The sequence below is a fragment of the Thunnus albacares genome, chromosome 20 (genome assembly GCF_914725855.1).
Source record: "Thunnus albacares chromosome 20, fThuAlb1.1, whole genome shotgun sequence".
Lineage (NCBI taxonomy): Eukaryota > Metazoa > Chordata > Actinopteri > Scombriformes > Scombridae > Thunnus > Thunnus albacares.
Window position 1 is genome coordinate 21,538,191 of NC_058125.1, and position 17,961 is coordinate 21,556,151.

A 17,961-nucleotide genomic window follows, 5' to 3' on the forward strand; every position below is an offset into this window, starting at 1 on the left:
CAGACAGCAGTAAACCAACATCTAAAGCCCAAAAACAGACAGAAGACAAGCTGCCATACAAAAGACAAATCAGTGAACCTGAGACTGACAAAGCCACTACTAAAGGGAAAGATGTCCATTCTAGTGAAATTAAAAAAAGCAATAAAGGTCAGAAAGTTCAGACACCTGTCATTCAAGACACAGCTAGACTACTAGACAAAGACAGTGATGCTAAAAAATACCAACAGGTCACAAAAAGTGAGTCTGCTTCCAAAGAGGTAACAACTGAGGTACAGAGAAAAGATGGCGAGGAACCACTAAACAAAAACCTCAGAAAAAAGACAGAATCTCAAATTCCTGTAAGAACACCGCCTTCTACTTTAGAGAGTGACCTCACAAAGAAACATACAATAACTAAACCATCACAGATACCTACATTATCTAAGAGCAAAATACAGACAATCCTTGAGACATCCCCAACAAAAACAGATGAAGATCTAACTTTTGAAATTCTAGATAATGCCCCCAAAGATGCCAACTTCAATAACCTTCCCAGCCCTAGAGAAACGCTGGAGAAAGTCATAACCCCTCCAGCTGCTGTAACAACCAAAGAGAACTTCAAAGGCATCAAAACATTACCTGTTTATGTCAGTGTCCAGGTGGGCCGGCAGGCAGAGAGGGAAGCCAAAGGGGCAGTGTACTCAGTCAAACAGAAATCAAACTCAGCTCTCAGTCCCATAAGCCCTGATGATGACACATTAGAACAGGTCTCTTTCATAGATAGCTCAGGGAAAAGCCCCATTACACCAGAGACCCCCAGCTCTGAGGAGGTCAGCTATGATCTCACATGCAGAACCCCTGATGGCTTCATGGATTTTTTGACAGGGAAACCCAGCCCCATCATGGAGGTTTCCGAGGAATCAGAGGAAGATGACCAAGGCAAAGTCAGTTTGTCTTTTAAAGAGGCCCTAACAGAAAGCAATATTAGTGTTCATGCAGCCCAAGCAGACCTTGCTAATGCTAATGAGCAAGAAACTAAAATTACCGATAACCAACAGGAATTAACAAATAATTTCAACCTGCAAGAAACCACAATCAATGGCAGGTATGATGACATAACAGGGCAGGAGCAGCAAGAAGTCTCAAAAGACAAAGGTATTGCATATATTGAGTTCCCTCCCCCTCCTCCTTTGGACTCGGCCTCAGAAATTTCAGACACAGAGAAGAAAGGTTCTTGTGCCTCATCAGAAACTGAGACAGAAATGATGGAGGTAAACTTACAGGAAGAACACGACAAGCATCTTCTTATGGAACCAATAATACGTATCCAACCCCCGTCACCAGTGTCCCCTGGGGAAGACAGTCAATCAAATGCAGAAGATGACGATGAGGAGTCAATCTTCCAACCAATACCCTGTAAGAAATTCACTTTCAATGTTCCTGAGGAGGAGGGGAAGAAGAGGGAGAAGGAAAAGGAAAAGGCATCTAAATCAAAAAAGCATGACAAAAATGGAAACGACAAAAATGGAAACAACAAAGAACTCAATGGTGGGACCAATGGCTCCAACGGCTCCAATGGTTCCAATGGTTCAAATGGAAAAGGAGATGAGTATGAATATGAACAAAATGGAAATGACCAATCCATAACAGACTGTTCAATAGCCACAACGGCTGAATTTTCTCATGACACCGATGCAACAGAGATAGACTCCCTAGATGGATATGAACTTCAGGATGAGGATGATGGCCTGTGCGAGCAGGCAGATTTAAGGCTGTTTGGCCTTCCAGACAGCCGGAGAGATGTCTGGGCATCAGACACATTTAGGTCCCCTGACCGATGTTTCCCCCAGACAAAACTTGAAGTTATTGAAGAGGAGAAAACCCCAGAGGAATGTCAAAAGGAAACTGACAAAAAAGATACCCTTTCAAATGGTGGAAAACCTGATGATGGTAGTAAAGATGGGGTTAGTCAGGAACAAAAACTCTCAGAGAAAGAGGGATTTTCAGACACTTACTTTAGTTATAAGTTAGAAGAGGAGTTTAACTCTCCTTTTAAGACTGTTGCGACTAAAGGGCTGGACTTTGACCCCTGGCCCAGTAAAGGTGGAGAAGAAGAAGTTGTTGACATGGGAGGGACACGGGGAAGCAATGGTGAGCCTAAGCCTTTTGGACTGGCAGTCGATGACCAGTCTCAGGCCACAACACCAGACACTACCCCAGCCCGAACACCAACGGACGATAGCACGCCGACAAGCGAGCCAAACCCATTCCCCTTCCATGAAGGGAAGATGTTTGAGATGACACGCAGTGGTGCGATTGACATGAGCAAGAGGGACATGGTGGAGGAGAGGCTCCAGTTTTTTCAGATTGGTGAGCATTACCACTCGGCGGGCAGGTACAGGGTCAGGGACTCAGAGGGAAATGCTTCCTTAAAAGGCGGGGATCAGGTTAATATTCAGGATCCCACAGACACCTTTACAATCCCTCAAGTCTCTGTACAGACTACTACTGTCCAACTAGAAATATCAAATGCAGCTGGCAGTTACAGCTCATGCAGAGACTCAACTTACACTGAGCCTAAATTCTCCACTTTTAGAACTGGATTCAGGTCGTCATATGATAAAACCTCTGAAGTTTCAAATGTCGATTCTAAATGTAGAGGAACAGGCACCTTTGATTATTCTAATGACATAACCTCAGGAAAAAATGTAGATAGTTCTTACTCTGTAACCTCAAATTATTCAGATTATTCTCATTTTAATACATCAGACATGACAGACAGCTATTTTAGACAACAAGATTATTTGGATAGAACCCAAGAAAGTCCGAACACTTATTACCAAAGCACAGATTCTTCTTCAGCACCTTCACAACAGATTAGCAATCCCCAAACATGGAGCAGCAATACCAGTAGCACCATCCCTGACTTCCATTATGTCCATTCAGATGTCATTCAGACTGGCAGTATTGTGTTCAATTTGTTGTCCTCTTTAGGACCCACTCTGCAGGAGGTAGGCAGGATAGAAGCATCCTTCAGCCAGCTAGAGGAGAACAGTAGGGAAGGCAGGGTTGTTACTAATGTAGCAATAACAAACACAGGAGCCAAAGAGGTCAAACGCCACATATGCAAGTCCAGGTTACCAGTGAGGGTGCACAGCCACAAACTATGCAGTCAAAGTCGACCAATAGTGAAAGACAAGGCACAAGGAAAAGTCAGGAAACATGCAATGCATAAAGTTAGGGAAAGATTGGACCCTTATGCGAATTTATTTCCTAAATCTAGAATCCCAGTAATGAAAGCCATGAAATACTCCTCTTGTTCTAGAGAGCAGAAGCAGGTTAAACCCAAATCCATGGTCAATGATAGAAGTGTTAGAACTTCCATGGGTAATAAACAACTAACTAAAGGCAGATCTAGCACTGAACACAGATATAGTTTAGCCAAAACCCCAGGTATAAGTAGCACAAATGGGAAATTGAGAAAAAGCAGTGCAGCGGCCCCAGATAAATTTACAAAACGGTCTGTCAGTGGCCAGTTAGCCAACCTTTTGGACCAAACCACTCCCAAGGAGGCTGAAACAAAGTTAGAAGGGAAAACACTGCCCACTGAGGATGAAGAGAGCTGCAGCCTCAGCACTACAAGGAACACTTCCTTGTCAGAGCCATCTAGAGCCTCTAGAAGTTCCTGCCCTTCACGCACCTCTACCTCCACCTCCACCAGCACCACCACATCAACACCATCTGCTAGAGATGTGAGAGCTGAGGTTGAGCAGGCCAACAGTGAGAGGATGAGGAGGAGCAGGAGGAAAAGTAGGCGGACACTTGGAGGGAAGGCGCATGAGCAGAAGGAGAGTCAGGTTGATCAACCAATCACGGCTCCTGTCACGGAGAACGAGACTAGTTTGTAAACTCTTTCTAAACACTTGTTATACCTTACATACTGTATATATATATATATCTTTCTCTATAAGATGCATGTAGCTGTTGTGGGTGCTTTGTGATGTGATGCAAGTGTAGCTGTCACTTTTTCCTGTCATTCTTGTTATCTGTGTCCTGTGCTGTCTAATTTAGACATGGAGGTTTAAGGTTAAGAGACGGAGAATCGATGACAGAATCAGCTATACCCAAAATTTGTTTTAGGATCAAGCAGGGGAATTTATTTCGCGTAGATTGCATAATTTCATGCTGTTAGATGTTTTAAATGTTAGGGAAAGGGGTGTCAGTAAATGTGCTATGGCATTGGATCAATTACCTCATCAAAATAATGACCAGCTACAGTATTAAGAGCTTTACAACAGACTTTGGGTATGTCTTTGTGCTACAGGTTACTACAATTTCAGTAATATCAGCAAACACTTGAAGGGCTGAGTTAAAAGTGCATTACAGGCTACCACACATCCTCAGTTTCATTTCACACTAAAGATGAAGTTAGCCTCCCACCCTCCCACATGACACAACACCACTCACCTCCACTGTAGACATGATTAAGACCTAGATACAAATGATTATTTGGGGGAAATATGATCTTGTGTTTGTTTTGGTCTGCTTGCCTGGTTTGTAGATCTTTTGGTGGTGCTTTTGCTGTATGAGAACACTGTGAAAAACAATTCATCGGCTAAACTTGACAATCAAATGGCATGTCAGCTGCACAACAGAGTGTCAGTGTAGTCAGTCATTTGCAACCTGGTGGGAAAGCTAATGCAGCTGGATGACTTTTGATTTCAAGTTGAAGCCATAAATTGCTTTTATCAGTGTGAGGGAATGTTGCCTGATGGTAGATCGTTTGTGGTTAGTGACGTGATACAAAAACTCTTATACTCTGAACTCTTGCTACTAATACGAATTCTACTGAACATCAAACATTTTGGTATTAAAGTATGATTTTTGTTTTTCCTTTTCTGGCCTCACAGATCCTCATGCTTTTGATTCTACTTTGTGATCTGCTGATATGCATTAATAGTTCTAGCAAAAAAGTAGTTACTGCTATCTAGTTGTGTTAATGTTTCACTTGCTCTGCCTATAATAGTACAGTGTTGTCCTCATTTGTGTTTAAAAATCAGTGCAGATGGTCTTGTGTCTCATCCAGAGGGAATACGATAATTTCACGAAGTTTAAAGATTCAAAGTCATGAGATATAATATAGCCCTATAGCCCCTACTGTCCATTGTAAAACATAAGCAAAAGACAACTCCTCAAACTGCATCATTGAGGATAGTTTGGCCAGAAAAGCTTCTTTTTTTTTTTTTTACAGAGGTGAGACCTGGGACGGTGAGCTAAAGTTAGTCTTTGTTTTATCACCAACACTACTGGGTTTGATATGAATGCTACATTTATCAGAAAATGGCATAAAAGAGACAAAGATGTTGTTTAATTAAGTAGGTGTCAAATAGGTATAACAATCAAATCATATTTAGTTGAGTCTGCAACAGACAAACTTTCAGTTCACAATCCCAATCTGTTTCTTTTATTAGTTGTCATGCTCCCCTCTGCGGCCGTTTTTATGGGAGCCATTTTGTGTGTCTCTTTCTTGGGACCACATTTAATTAATTTGTTTAGATTTTTTGTCACAATATCACATACTAATTGTTTGTGTCCTGGCCTCCCCTGCTTCCTCGCACAGGCCCTCAGAGTCCCTGTGAGAGAACAGACCTCCGTATGGCAATAGTAGCCGACCACCTCGGACTCAGCTGGACTGGTGAGCCTAAACACATACACCTCACTTTTACACACCTGGTAAGACACACACAAACACATACAACCCAAAACAAGCATGACACAATGCAAGAATTGTGTATTTATTATAGTAATACATATGAAAGGGAGACATAGCTGCAATGTTGGTGTTAAATCAGTTTCATCTGAATCTTTTCAGGATTCAATCAGAGACTAAAACTCTCTGTGCTTATAATGTGTGCAGTCTGTTCAGTAATATACACTGGATATGATTATCATGAATTTTAAAGAACACCCACATGTGAATGAATCAGCCGGATTGTGTCCAACTCTTAAATTATTAGTTTTACAGTGTTTGTTGCCATCTGGTGGACATATAATATAAAAACATCTTGTCTGAGCAGTACTGCAGTGGCATTTAAAGTCACACACATCATAACAACAATACACATGCGACATAACAACCAAGTAGGCACATCATAAAAACTTTACAGTGTGACTTTTAGAAATCTTTTAAAATTTAAACATCTCATGTTATTGAGACATATTAGGAGCAGGCAGGGGTGAAAATACAGGAATAAATGTATCAGAATTTAATGTCAAAAAGCTTGTATATCAATATATTTATATTCTACTATGTCATGCATCTTTGTGTTTGAGTGTTTTTAAGAGGAAGAGTGAGACGATTTTATATAAATATTGTACGCGAGCAGTGATAAGGGTGTGGCCTCTGCAGTTTAGTCCAAGCCTGACCACCTGCACTGCAGCACTGCCCCACGCCTGCCTGCATGTGTCTGCGTGGGTGTTGTGTGCAAATGCACCGCAATCATGTGTTCACAGGCGTCTGTCTTTAGTGTGTACGAGTGTGAATAGTTGTAGTGGTATGCCTTTTTGTCCAGTGCAGTGACTGACTGAGTGCTCAGTAGAGGAAAGGAATCTAATCCATATTTAATGCATGTTGCAGAGCTGCAGTGAACAAGTAGCTCCACTGAACATTATGTTCTCATGGTTTTAAATTTATGGCCCATATGGCTTGTCTGTACAAGAAGTGTTTCACTGCTTCATTAGCTTTAGACTGTGTTTGGCAGTTACAATCATTTAGCGAATGAGTACAAACTAGTTAGGACGAAGAAAATAAATGACAACAAAAGTATTGACACAAATCATGGTGATGTTTTCAGCGCCACAATTTCATCACATAATAATATGTCTAATGTTTCATAAGCAATCAAATGTAGCTTGAGACATCTGTTGGAAGATAAATGTCATTTGGTTATGATTGCAGACCTGAAATCTAAAATGCCACACTCAACATATATCTTTTATTGCTCATTATTGTTTTCCCTGCATTTCTACACATATCTGTAGCATCAATTTGTTTATATCACATCAATATGTCAGGTAGCAGCTTCAGCAGCTAACTGTTTTCTAAAGCTTCTCTGTTTGTGGAGGTATTTTGTGCACTGTACCACCCTTTTGCGAGTTTATGTCTTTTCTTTCAGCAATTGAATAACACATAACACACCTCTTGATGGATGATAAATCACACTGCCTCATTGACGGTACATCATTCTTTTGTACTGGTGTCCCCAGTAGAAATTAATCTACCCCCTGAGCTACAAAAAAAAAAGCCTTGTGTTGGTGTTATTTGCTCAGGATAAACAAGTGTTTTGTGGTGTTTGATGCTGTTTCAGAGCTGGCCAGGGAGATGGATTTCTCTGTGGAAGAGATCAACTTCATCAGAGTGGAGAACCCCAATTCCCTGACAGCACAGAGCTTCATGCTCCTTAAGAAATGGGTGCACAGGGACGGTAAAAACGCCACAAGTAAGCAACATTTGTGTTTGTGTGTGTCTGTATTATATCCATTGTAATTCATATGCATGTCTTCTTTTCCTCGTTGACATTATCATATATTTATTTATAGTTTATTTAAAAATGAATCAATATAATTAATTAATTAATGTTTTGTAGTGTTACAATATGACATTTGAAATTAGTTGCCATGTAATTTGTCTGTCTCTCTCCTCTCTAGCGGATGCTTTAACTGCGGTGCTGACTAAGATCAATCGGTTGGATATTGTGACTTTGCTGGAAGGGCCCATATTTGACTACGGTAACATTTCAGGCACACGCTGCTTTGCCGATGATAACGCAGTATTCCCGGATCAGTCCGATGGTAAAGTGTAGCCCACCCTAGCTGAACTCTCAGTCTATCTCTCAGTCTATCCCTTCACCCTTCTTCACCTCCTCACTCAGCCAGATAGTCAGACCTGACTGTGTAAACAAATACAGAACCAATGCAAGTTAATTAGCATTTAACCAAAATCACTTAATGCTCCAGTGGGTTCACTGAGCCAATCTCAGTTAATGGACCAACAGGTAATAATAGCATTAGAGTTGTCTTTTTTTAAGCAGTCACCCCAGTCAGCTTGTGAGTTTTCCAACACTGAGGAGTGCAATTCATTTGTAGCACGCAGTCATTGGAACATTAATGGCAAGTGATAGATTTTGGGTGATTATCTATATTTTTTTAAATAACCTTTAAAAGGTGTTCTTAGCACATCCAAAATTGATGATTTTAATTAAATGCATAACAGGAAAATCTGTACCATTTTGGGTGCATGAGACTTTTTTAGTATGTGTGACTGTTTTTGTAAACTGTTCTGAAGCATGCACCTGAATGAATCTGTGTCTCTTAGTTAGAGCACCGGTTCATAATTTGGTTTATCAATAGTTATGTTTATGTGTATGCTACATTATAAGTTTTCAATTCAAACTCTCCAACACACTTTTTTTGTCAAATTGTGTAATATGCTAACGGAAAATACATAGAAACATAATTATAACAACCAATTTACAAAAATGGCATGCTTGCTTCAAGCAGTACTTTTTCCTCTTTCCTTCTACCTTTCTCTCTTTCCTCATTAATGAAAATTAAATGTGGCAGCTACTAGTATTCTCTGATGCTGACAGTCCCAATGAGGGCCATTTCAGAACTTTGACACCAATGTGCCTTTTGTTCCAGATAGTTGAGTATGAAATATTCCTGCCTCTGGTTATCAGGCCTGTTAACAATCTTCTCATAATCTTATATATTCAAACATCCTTTTGACATCTTGAAAATCTTTGCCATTATGGCGATGTTTTTCCAGGGTGAACAGTTGCTCTGTTTATTCTCATTGGATAACATAAAGATGTGTTATCTAAACATCAGTGACTGAAATATTGAGGTGCATTAATTTAAAGGGGATGTATGCTGTTTTTGCATTTCTGTTATTTTTAAACTTTTATGATGTCAGATGTTCATGTTAAACATGAACAAAGGTCCAAAACTCAAAGTGAATGTATGTAAAAATGCGCCCTGCAAGTCAAAAGCCAGGGCTTCAGCCTGCTCGGAACGCTCCGTTTGCAAAGTTACCTCTATTTCCTCCTCGTCATGATGACAGATTGTTCGCACATGCCCAAACGGTCATCTGTTCTGCAGTGTTTATTGATAAGGTTGTTCCACGGGTTGTTTATGATGTCCACTTGCATATTTTGGATCGGATTCAGGCTCAAACATGTACAGAAGTGGGCTCATTGGGAGGGGGGCCTTACAGAGACAGGAGCTAAAACGGCCTGAATAAACAGCCAGTATAAGATAAATAAGAAATCATGTAAAGATATTCCAGTAAAGCCCCATAAAATAAAAACCTTAAAATGTGCATGATATGTCCCCTTTAGGGTTTGTAATTTAAGATAAATAGAAACAAAGAGCCCCATCAAATCAACTTAACTCTCTTCAGAAATAAGTAGCTGAACCTACAGAATTAGCCAATGTTATCCAGGCACACTTCAAGACAAAAGTCTGAAATGGGTCTCATCTTAACTCAAGAATCAACAGTGAAGCAAATATGACTTAAAGTGACGTCCGTGTTTGATTGAATGAAGTGCATGGCTATGGCTTTGTGTGAGAGGCTGCCTGCTCTGATGTTGTTTGCTTACTAGAGTACACTTTTAACGCTCTTCAAATGGGTGGAGCTTTTTCAACACGTCCATGAGTGTCAACGAGTGTTTTGCACTGCACATGTCGATTAGGGTGTGTTCTCTGTCCCACATGACACTCACAGATGAGTTGAAAATGAAACACCTTTTTCTCAAAGTGTACAGTGTATAATTATGCTTCTGTGTCACTGCTGTTAGCTGTACTGTACCTGTCATCTCCTGGGTTCCTCCGAGCCTCTCAGCCTCTACGCTCCACCGTAGCTTCAGCTGCTTTGAGACCAGCAGACTCCCTGCCTCCTCCTCCTGCTCCTCCTCCTCCTGTTTCCTCTTCTTGCTTCCGAGTGACTAACTCCTACAGCAAATTCCCTTGCCAACGCTAAGCACCACTAACCAGCTAACTCCCACCAATGGCTACCTTTTGCTAACTTCAACAGCTTCTGATAAATGACTGCTTTTGGATCCAGTTGTGTCTGCTCTTTCCCTCCCTGCTGAGCTGTTGCTGTAACTCAGGCTGACTAGTATAAGACTGCAGTGCAACAGCGCCCTCTGCTCCCAGCTTGAACTTGAAGTTGTGCAGGAAGCTAGCAATCTTAAAGGATAAGGCTGGTGATTTTCTATATTTTTCTTACTGTCAACAGAACATTGAGAACACCAAACCAACAATGAACTGATGCAACTTACATCCAAAGCCTGATATATCTTATTCCTCTGTGCTGTAGACTTCCATTATTGTCCAAAAAACTATTAAAATCATGTCAATGAGCCACACCTCTGCACTGGGTGATATGTTCCTTCACTATGAGGAGTTTGGGCACGTTACTTTGTTTGGAAATGGCTCAAAGACTAACGCAGTTCTATTTACAGAGCTTCACTAGCTTGTTGCGCTACATATCACAACCTCTGAACTTTTGTACCAAAGTTCTTTGTGAAATTTACAGTGTAGTGCAAAATTTTGTTGACAATAAGAGAAATATAGAATATCCTTTAAGCCTCTCTTTCCTGCCTACCACAGCACTAACTGGACAGCATCAGCTAACTAGCAGGCTTTAGCATTAGCATCCTCACAGCTATTTAACAGCACTTTAGCTTCTGTTAAGGACACCAAGGTCATGTCCTGAGTGTTATCTCTGGGAATGTTTGTTTTAATGGCCTTAAAAGGAGTTTACATTGAACCATTATACACATATTACACATGATGGGTTTTAAAAGGCTGATTCAGCTTTTAATTTGACTGTTTATGGCAAGGGATGTAGTATTTCTCCACCAGAATTCTTAGAGGGTTTGGTGTTTGAATTTGGTCTTGGCTACGATCCTGCCTTTCCGCATTCCCTGTTTCAATCCTACACCTTCTTTCTTTCTCTGTGTAAATGGATCTGCAGCTCAACAAACTTTTGACTTCTTAGATCCCCAACAAAGCCAGAATGTGACTTTAAAAATGTAAAAACTGTATCTCTTTGAAAGAAGTTGGTCTGAGAAATATTTGGAGTGGACATCATTCATTATGGATGTTTCTCCAGCTCTTCCAAAAGATGTTACTGCTGCTGTTGACTAAGAAGTCTGCTCTGCTTGTCAAGCGAGATAAGCAATCCCATGATTCTGAGGAGCCGTATCTTTGCTTCTGCAGCTTCTGAAACATTCTGCCTCCGTCATTCATATTTCCATCTCACTGTCTTTGTGCACATTAATAACCTGTTTGGTTTTTACATGCTGTGTCTGTCTTTTCATCCAAGTCTCATCTAACAGTTCTGCATCTTTTTTGTTTTCTCCATGTGAACTGTGATTATTGGAGTAGCTCCAAAACTTCTTAGATCTCCTACATTCCCCCTCTGTCCTAAGATGTCACCTCCCATCCATTTCCTCCCTCACTCCTCCTCTAAACCTACCTCTTCTTCCTCTCCCCTCTTTTATCCCAATATCAAATCTGTCTCTTTTTCCTCTTCTCCTGCTGTCCCTTCTCCTGCCTCCTTCTTTCACTTTCCGTCTCCCCCTTCCACACCTCCTGTTTACCTCCTGCCCATCGCTCCTGTTCTTCCTCACATCTTCAATTTGCCTTACTCCCCGACTCTTCTCTCCTCCCCCCGAAGCCCATTTAGCTGCTCCCCATTCTTCACTCCTCCTCCGTTTATCCCTCGTCACCCTCCTCCCTCTTCCTCCCTATCTTCTATTCCTCCTCTTGTTCTTTGCCCTCCTCCCCGTTCTGTCTCTCCTACAGTTCAGTCCTCCCCCTCTCTTCCCTCTCCCCCTTCCTCCTGCACCTCCCTCTACATGTCTGCTCCTTCCTCTCCCCCTCTTTCATCTCCTCCTACCACCCATCCATCACCCTCTCCTGTTTCTCCTCCTTTCCCCTCTCCTTCTTCTTCTTCTCCCCCCTCTCCCTCTTTAATATATGTCTCCTTTCCTCCTCCCACTTCTACACTTTTTCCATTAACTCCCCCGTCTTCTCCTCCCCTTCCTGCCAATTCCCCTTCACTTCCTACCTCCCCTCCATCCTCTCCCCTCCCTCCCGGCATCCCTCCTTACTTCAGGAGAGATCGCTCTGTTCCTGAGCTTTACATTTAGATGCCTATTGGTGGCTCTGCTCTTCTCTGCCTTTTGCTGAAACCAACACAACTAACCTACCTGGATTCTACTCAAGCTTTTGCTCATCACGTTGTTAAAACTGACATGTTCATTGAGACATTGAGCTGAAATCAACCCCCCCCCCCCCCCCCCCCCCCTCACTAATTTCACCACTGCTGCATTTCAAATGAAATTAGTAGCTCGGAGTCTGAGGCTGGCTCTGAAGTTAAGTGCTTTTGCAAAAGGCTCGGCAGACTTAAGTGCCAGTTTGAAACTTTGCAGATGATGTTAGTGTGACTGAGTGTTCATCTAAATTTTATATAAATAGAGAAGTGTTAGTGAGGTTCCTATCTTATGTCTTATACTCTGTCTTTGGTACTGTCATTTCTGTTTCCATCTCCTTGTGATTTGGTCATGTGATCTTTCTGTAGCGCTGGTTCAGAAGTCACACAGTTGTTCCTTAAAGCTGCATCAATTCATATTTTTTTGTTTTAACAATGGATCAAAAGACTATGTGTAATGTGTAAAGATTTTTGCTTTGATAAACCCACAGAGAATTATCACCTGACTCTGCAGCTCCCTTAGCTCTACAGATCTTTTTTGCTTTCTTTTAGCGTTTTCAGCCCATCGACTTAATTCTAATCGACTTCATTACCAGCTGCAGTGGGCAAATAAGCTGCACTATACGCTACCTACCAGAACAGAAAAAGTTCGCCACTAAATGGTAAAGAAAGTGGAGCATCTAGCAGTTACTGTAGAGAGTCAGATATTTTTCTCAGGAGTAGGTGGAGACTAAAACAGAGCTACAAGGAGAGTGAATATTGGTAACATTACATTCAGTTATAGTGAAATCTAACAGTCACTATAACAACTTCATGTCTTAATATCCAATGTTGTGTTTTTTGCATGTTCTGCCGCCCCCAAGTGGCCGAAACAATGAATTAATGCAGCTTTAAAGTGTATTGGCGTTACACCTGTGTGGCTTTTGAGCACATGCAACCCTTTTGGTAGTATTGCAAATGTTTCTATATAAGTGTCACCTGTCATTTCATCACCTCCACCACTCTTTCTCTCCTTCCCTCCCTCCCTCCCTCCTTTCCTCCCCCTCTTTTATCTTTCCCCTCCCTCTTCAATCCCCTTATCCTCTAATCCTTTACTCCTGCCATCCACTCAGGATACCAAAATATAGATCTGGAGCTGCAAACCCCCACAGACCTGAACTACGAGCCCCCCACCCCGTTGCGCTCAGATGACTTCTTTGGTGAGGGCGATGCTAGTGTAGAATCCCCTAGCAAGACTACCCTTACTAGACCTAGCGACCTCTCTCTCACTCAGACCACCAGTACCTCCAGCAGCAAACCCATTACTGTCGCTCCAGGCTCCAGCTCCTTTGCCCTGGAGCCCCCCATTGTTGGGGCGGAAGATACAACCTTGACCACTAGAGAAAGAGGGATGTCTGAGGAAGAGAAGACGGAGCTGGTTTCTTGTGAGTGGCCAGATAATGACAGAAGGGCAGTAGAGCAGCAAGGAAAGGAGACAGAGAAGCATGCTGAGGCCTTAGAGAAAGAACTGAAGACAGGGCAAGGTGTTGTTTTGGAGAGTCAGGGAGGACACCAAAACGAGGATGCTGCCTCAGAAACTGGTCGCGGAAATGGAAGGGAGGAGGAAGAAGAGGAAGAGATGACCGAGGAGAAGCTGCTGAGTCTGCTGGAGGAATTAAATTTGGAAGGAGGCTTGGAGGGCGAGGAGATGACAGAGGAGAGGCTGAATGCCATTCTCGAACAAGTACGGCAAGCAGAAAAAGAAATGTCTTCAGTTCCAGGCTGGAGAAGCGAGACATCCAGCGCAATAATCGAGTCAGCAACCCCTGGCCACAGCCCCAGCACTGAGGGAGTGAGGTAGGATCTGTCTAGTTTTTCTGCTTCTCTACCATTTTTGTTTACACATTTGCACAACAAGGTTTACAGGCAGACCAGACATTTCAAATATATTTCACTCCCCAAGCCCTGACAGTCTAGCTGATTCGCCAGCTCAGACCCACAAACAGAATGGAGGTCACACTGATGTAGCCAGGGAGGAGAAGGAAAAGGAGGCCAAGAGGAAAGGATCTCAGGAGGACAGCAGCACAGCAGGACCAAGCAAAGGCCTGGAGGACAAAAGAGAGGAGGGAGGTGACAGGTCCCAGCACAAAGTCCAGGTAAGAGTCACTCTTCCAGACAGTTAACTTTTCTTTACATTCATTTTGGCCTTTATTGAGTTAGGACAGTTAAATATAGCTGCAGTTAGCACACAGACAAACACATTGCGGTGTCTATATGCCTTGAAAAAAAGTCTTCAAATGTATTGTCTTATATACACTGCTCATATATACTACCTATACCTACCTATTTGGTTTTAGTGACAGACTACAGCCTCACAGCCTACAAATGTTAACCTGTCCTAACTATTCACTATTTATCATATTCATTTCAGTGGAAAAATTGGTCTTCTATTAAATTTTAACTACATTTAAACCATTACAATGATACAATGAAGTCTTAAATTGAAGACACATTCACACTCTTCCACACTGGGGACATTAATGTCACACTGCTACTGGGCTACCTTCGTCAGGAGAGCGCTAAAGCTGACGAGACCGGCTCTGATGAAGAGACCACTATCACCACCAGGGTGTTTCGCAGACGGGTCATACTCAAGGTGTGTGACGGCTGGTGTGTGGACAGCTCGAGGCAGTGTGCAGTGCACTAGCATAAGCTCTGTGACTTTGTGTAAGCGTGTGAGAAGACAAGAGTGAGTCACAGAGATGATGGAGAGAGAAAAAAATAAGATTGTGAACATAAGATGTGCTTAGGTTTGGAACACAGCTCTTCTGTGTGTTTGACAGCATCTGTGTGTTTTATAGAGAAAAATTGAAAAAAAATTGTGTTTGTGTGCGGCCATAGTTTGAAAGAAAACTTATCAGTTGGAGGGGAGAGTTTGCAGATGTTCAGTACATGTTTAGCCTTGCTGTAGCATGAAGTGCTACTCACTGCTTGTTGGTGTGAGCCACAACATTACCAGCTTTGCTGTTTGGTGTCGCTACCTTGTTTGCGGACTGTTGGTTGTGCTGTTTGTTTGGCTACCATATAGAGTAAAGTTCAGTGTAATTGTGAGGCTGGATTTCCACAGGAGCAGAAAATCTAAGAAGTATGTTCAACCCCCTTTTTTATTATGAGTGGTAGGAATAGGTCACCTGAGCAGTTAAAGGGACCATTGAGTAACCAAAAGATCATGTGTTTTATTACCATAACAATCAGTGTTTTTTTAATCAAAATGTCCTCAAGCATGACACTGAGCTCCATTTGCTCAATCTGAATCAACTAGATGCTTAAAATGTAATGTGCAAAATCAACAGTATTGTACGTAAGTCAGATTAAACACAGATGATCTGTCTCTGTGTAAATAAAGCCTCATTTTTGAAATTTCTCATGCATTCGCTTTTTTTCCTCTGGACACCACATCCTCTTGAAGATGTTAGATTCTGAGTTTTGCCAAGAAACTGTGATTGATATGACCGTTAATAATTTGAATAATTAACTTTGTTCACATCTCTGTAGGATGAATATCCGTAAAACAAAAAAAAACATAGCTTTTGCATCATTGGTCTCAGTGTCTCTGCTACTACGGGCGCGTGTTTTGAAGTGTAAGTTGCAAAAACAGGTTGAGTCAGCCTGCATAAAGCACTAGCATCAGTTGGGTTTCCAAATCCCTTCATATAGTATAAGGATCTCTTTATATCTATCTGAGCATTTGTAACAATGAAACCACATTTAACTTTACTTGAACTGCCTCAGTCTTCATTACCATTATTTTTGGTTTTGCACCCATTTCCAAATTCCCTGATTTAAACAGTGGGAAACCTTGCTGTTGTGCCAGGCAGGCTGATGTCTGTTTGGAAATGTTGCTGTATTATCTGAATACCAATCTCACAGATAACCTCTCAAACTTCTTCCCAACCTGTGCGTCCACCCTTCCGTCCTCCACATCCTCCGTCTCTCCTTCCTCCATCCATATTTAAACCTTCACATCAGGGAGAGGAGGCCAGAAACATTCCTGGGGAGTCTGTGACAGAGGAGCAGTTTACAGATGAAGACGGGAATCTGGTCACCAGAAAAGTAACCATCATCACCCTCCTTCATTAACTCTCTCACTTTTATCCTACAGCTTACACACACACACACACACACACACACCAGTTTAACAATACAGCTGAAACCAATGTCACACAGTAAAGCACAAACACATGCTATCTCATACACTTATACACACACTCCTATGTACCCTCCTCCTTCTCACCCTTCTTTCCATTATTTCTCCTCACAAAATGCTTTCCTGCTTTCCTTCCCGCACCTCCTCCCCTGACATGATTCTACCCCACACAGGTGATCAGAAAGGTGGTGCGCCGTGTGTTCAACTCAGAGGAAAAGAGGGAAAGCGAAAGTGAAACTGTTACAGAAGAAGGCGATGGTGGTGATGGTGGTGGTGTTGGTGGTGATGGTGATGGTGATGGTGATGTAGCCACAGGTGGATCGGACACTGCTTCTTCAGCAGGAGCGGCAGCAGGAGCCACAGGGGGGAAGGGCAAGAAGAGGGGGAAGCGCTCCCGGCAGGGCCACAAGGGCGAGAAGTCTGGAGGGGGGAAAACTGAGGTTGGCGTTCGAACCAACCACCTAACTTAGTTGACTGAGCTATAGAAAGCCTGCTTGAATCTGCATGAAGCTGTAATTGTGTGTTAATGCTGAATCACTCAAAGGATTAGTCGGTTTAATTTCTGACGTCCCACATCTGTCACATTTGGGCGTTTTGGAGCTGTTGTCTGTTCCCAGCATTAATCTGAGCTGTTTGCTGTTATGCTAGTTGTGCTAATGGAGTAGAAATGGTCTTACCGCCTATATAAATGTTTCCCAGTTTGCAGTGGTTGTGTTGTACTTTGTGTGTTTCCTCTGTACTGCAGTGAATCAGTAGTACTTAGTCTTACAACACAGACTAACAGATGCAGATAATAGCTGTATACACCTGTTATATGGTGGTCCTAGCTCGTTGATTGGGCTGAAAACTAACAATATTTTGAAGTGTTTTAATTAATATAGACAAAAAAACCTCTTTTAACATGCATTTTTGCAAGCGTGTGTCATGTTGTTTGCAAAAGAAGTTGTAACATGAACTTTTCTCTTATTTAAACTCGTCTCTCCTCCAGCATGATCTCCTGACATGCAGTAGCTGAGTTGAACTCTGCTTCATTAACACACAAGTCATTTTTAGCCGAGAACACTACTAATCTTTTTTCTCCCTTTTTCTTTCCCTTTCTGTCTCATAATGAACCTCGCTGCTTCCCTCCATCTTTCTCTCTCTCTGCCAAGCCTGGAGACAGCGCCAGCAAGAAACAGGGAAAGAAGAGTCAGTCGTAACAGTGGAGTTCTCAACTAAACCTGGTAAGACTGTCGCCCATTCATTAAGTCAATAAATATCAATCTATGAAGCCCAAATAGTGGGTCATCATCATTTTGCTCTGAAATTTTAGCACTAAAATTAATGTTGGAACAAAACTATGTCTTGTCTGAATGTTAAACCTGTCTGAACCATTATTAGCACTTTAAGAAATAGTTTGCCATTTTAGGAAATGCACTCTCCTGTCTGAAAATATGAGGCTAGTGATTAGCTTAGCTTAGCATAAAGACTGGAAGCAAAGGGAAACAGCTAGCCTGGGTCTGTCCAAAGTCCTAAA

The 17,961-nt window shown here is 42.0% G+C and overlaps 1 protein-coding gene across 33 annotated transcripts in view; it reads left to right on the forward strand.

The window, feature by feature from the left end:
• LOC122970970 (ankyrin-3-like) overlaps window positions 1-17,961 on the forward strand; it is a 162,698-nt gene that overhangs the window by 142,527 nt on the left and 2,210 nt on the right. For 29 of the 33 annotated variants that reach the window (XM_044337358.1, XM_044337360.1, XM_044337355.1 and 26 more), the window contains 9 exons: window positions 5,600-5,674; window positions 7,347-7,478; window positions 7,687-7,830; window positions 13,372-14,095; window positions 14,202-14,394; window positions 14,811-14,894; window positions 16,268-16,351; window positions 16,619-16,885; window positions 17,597-17,668. In XM_044337358.1, coding sequence (XP_044193293.1) covers window positions 5,600-5,674; window positions 7,347-7,478; window positions 7,687-7,830; window positions 13,372-14,095; window positions 14,202-14,394; window positions 14,811-14,894; window positions 16,268-16,351; window positions 16,619-16,885; window positions 17,597-17,644 — 1,751 coding nt within the window. In that variant the 3' untranslated portion in view covers window positions 17,645-17,668. The remainder of the gene's footprint in view (window positions 1-5,599; window positions 5,675-7,346; window positions 7,479-7,686; window positions 7,831-13,371; window positions 14,096-14,201; window positions 14,395-14,810; window positions 14,895-16,267; window positions 16,352-16,618; window positions 16,886-17,596; window positions 17,669-17,961) is intronic. The other 4 variants (XM_044337364.1, XM_044337372.1, XM_044337371.1 and 1 more) reach the window with 3 other exon arrangements.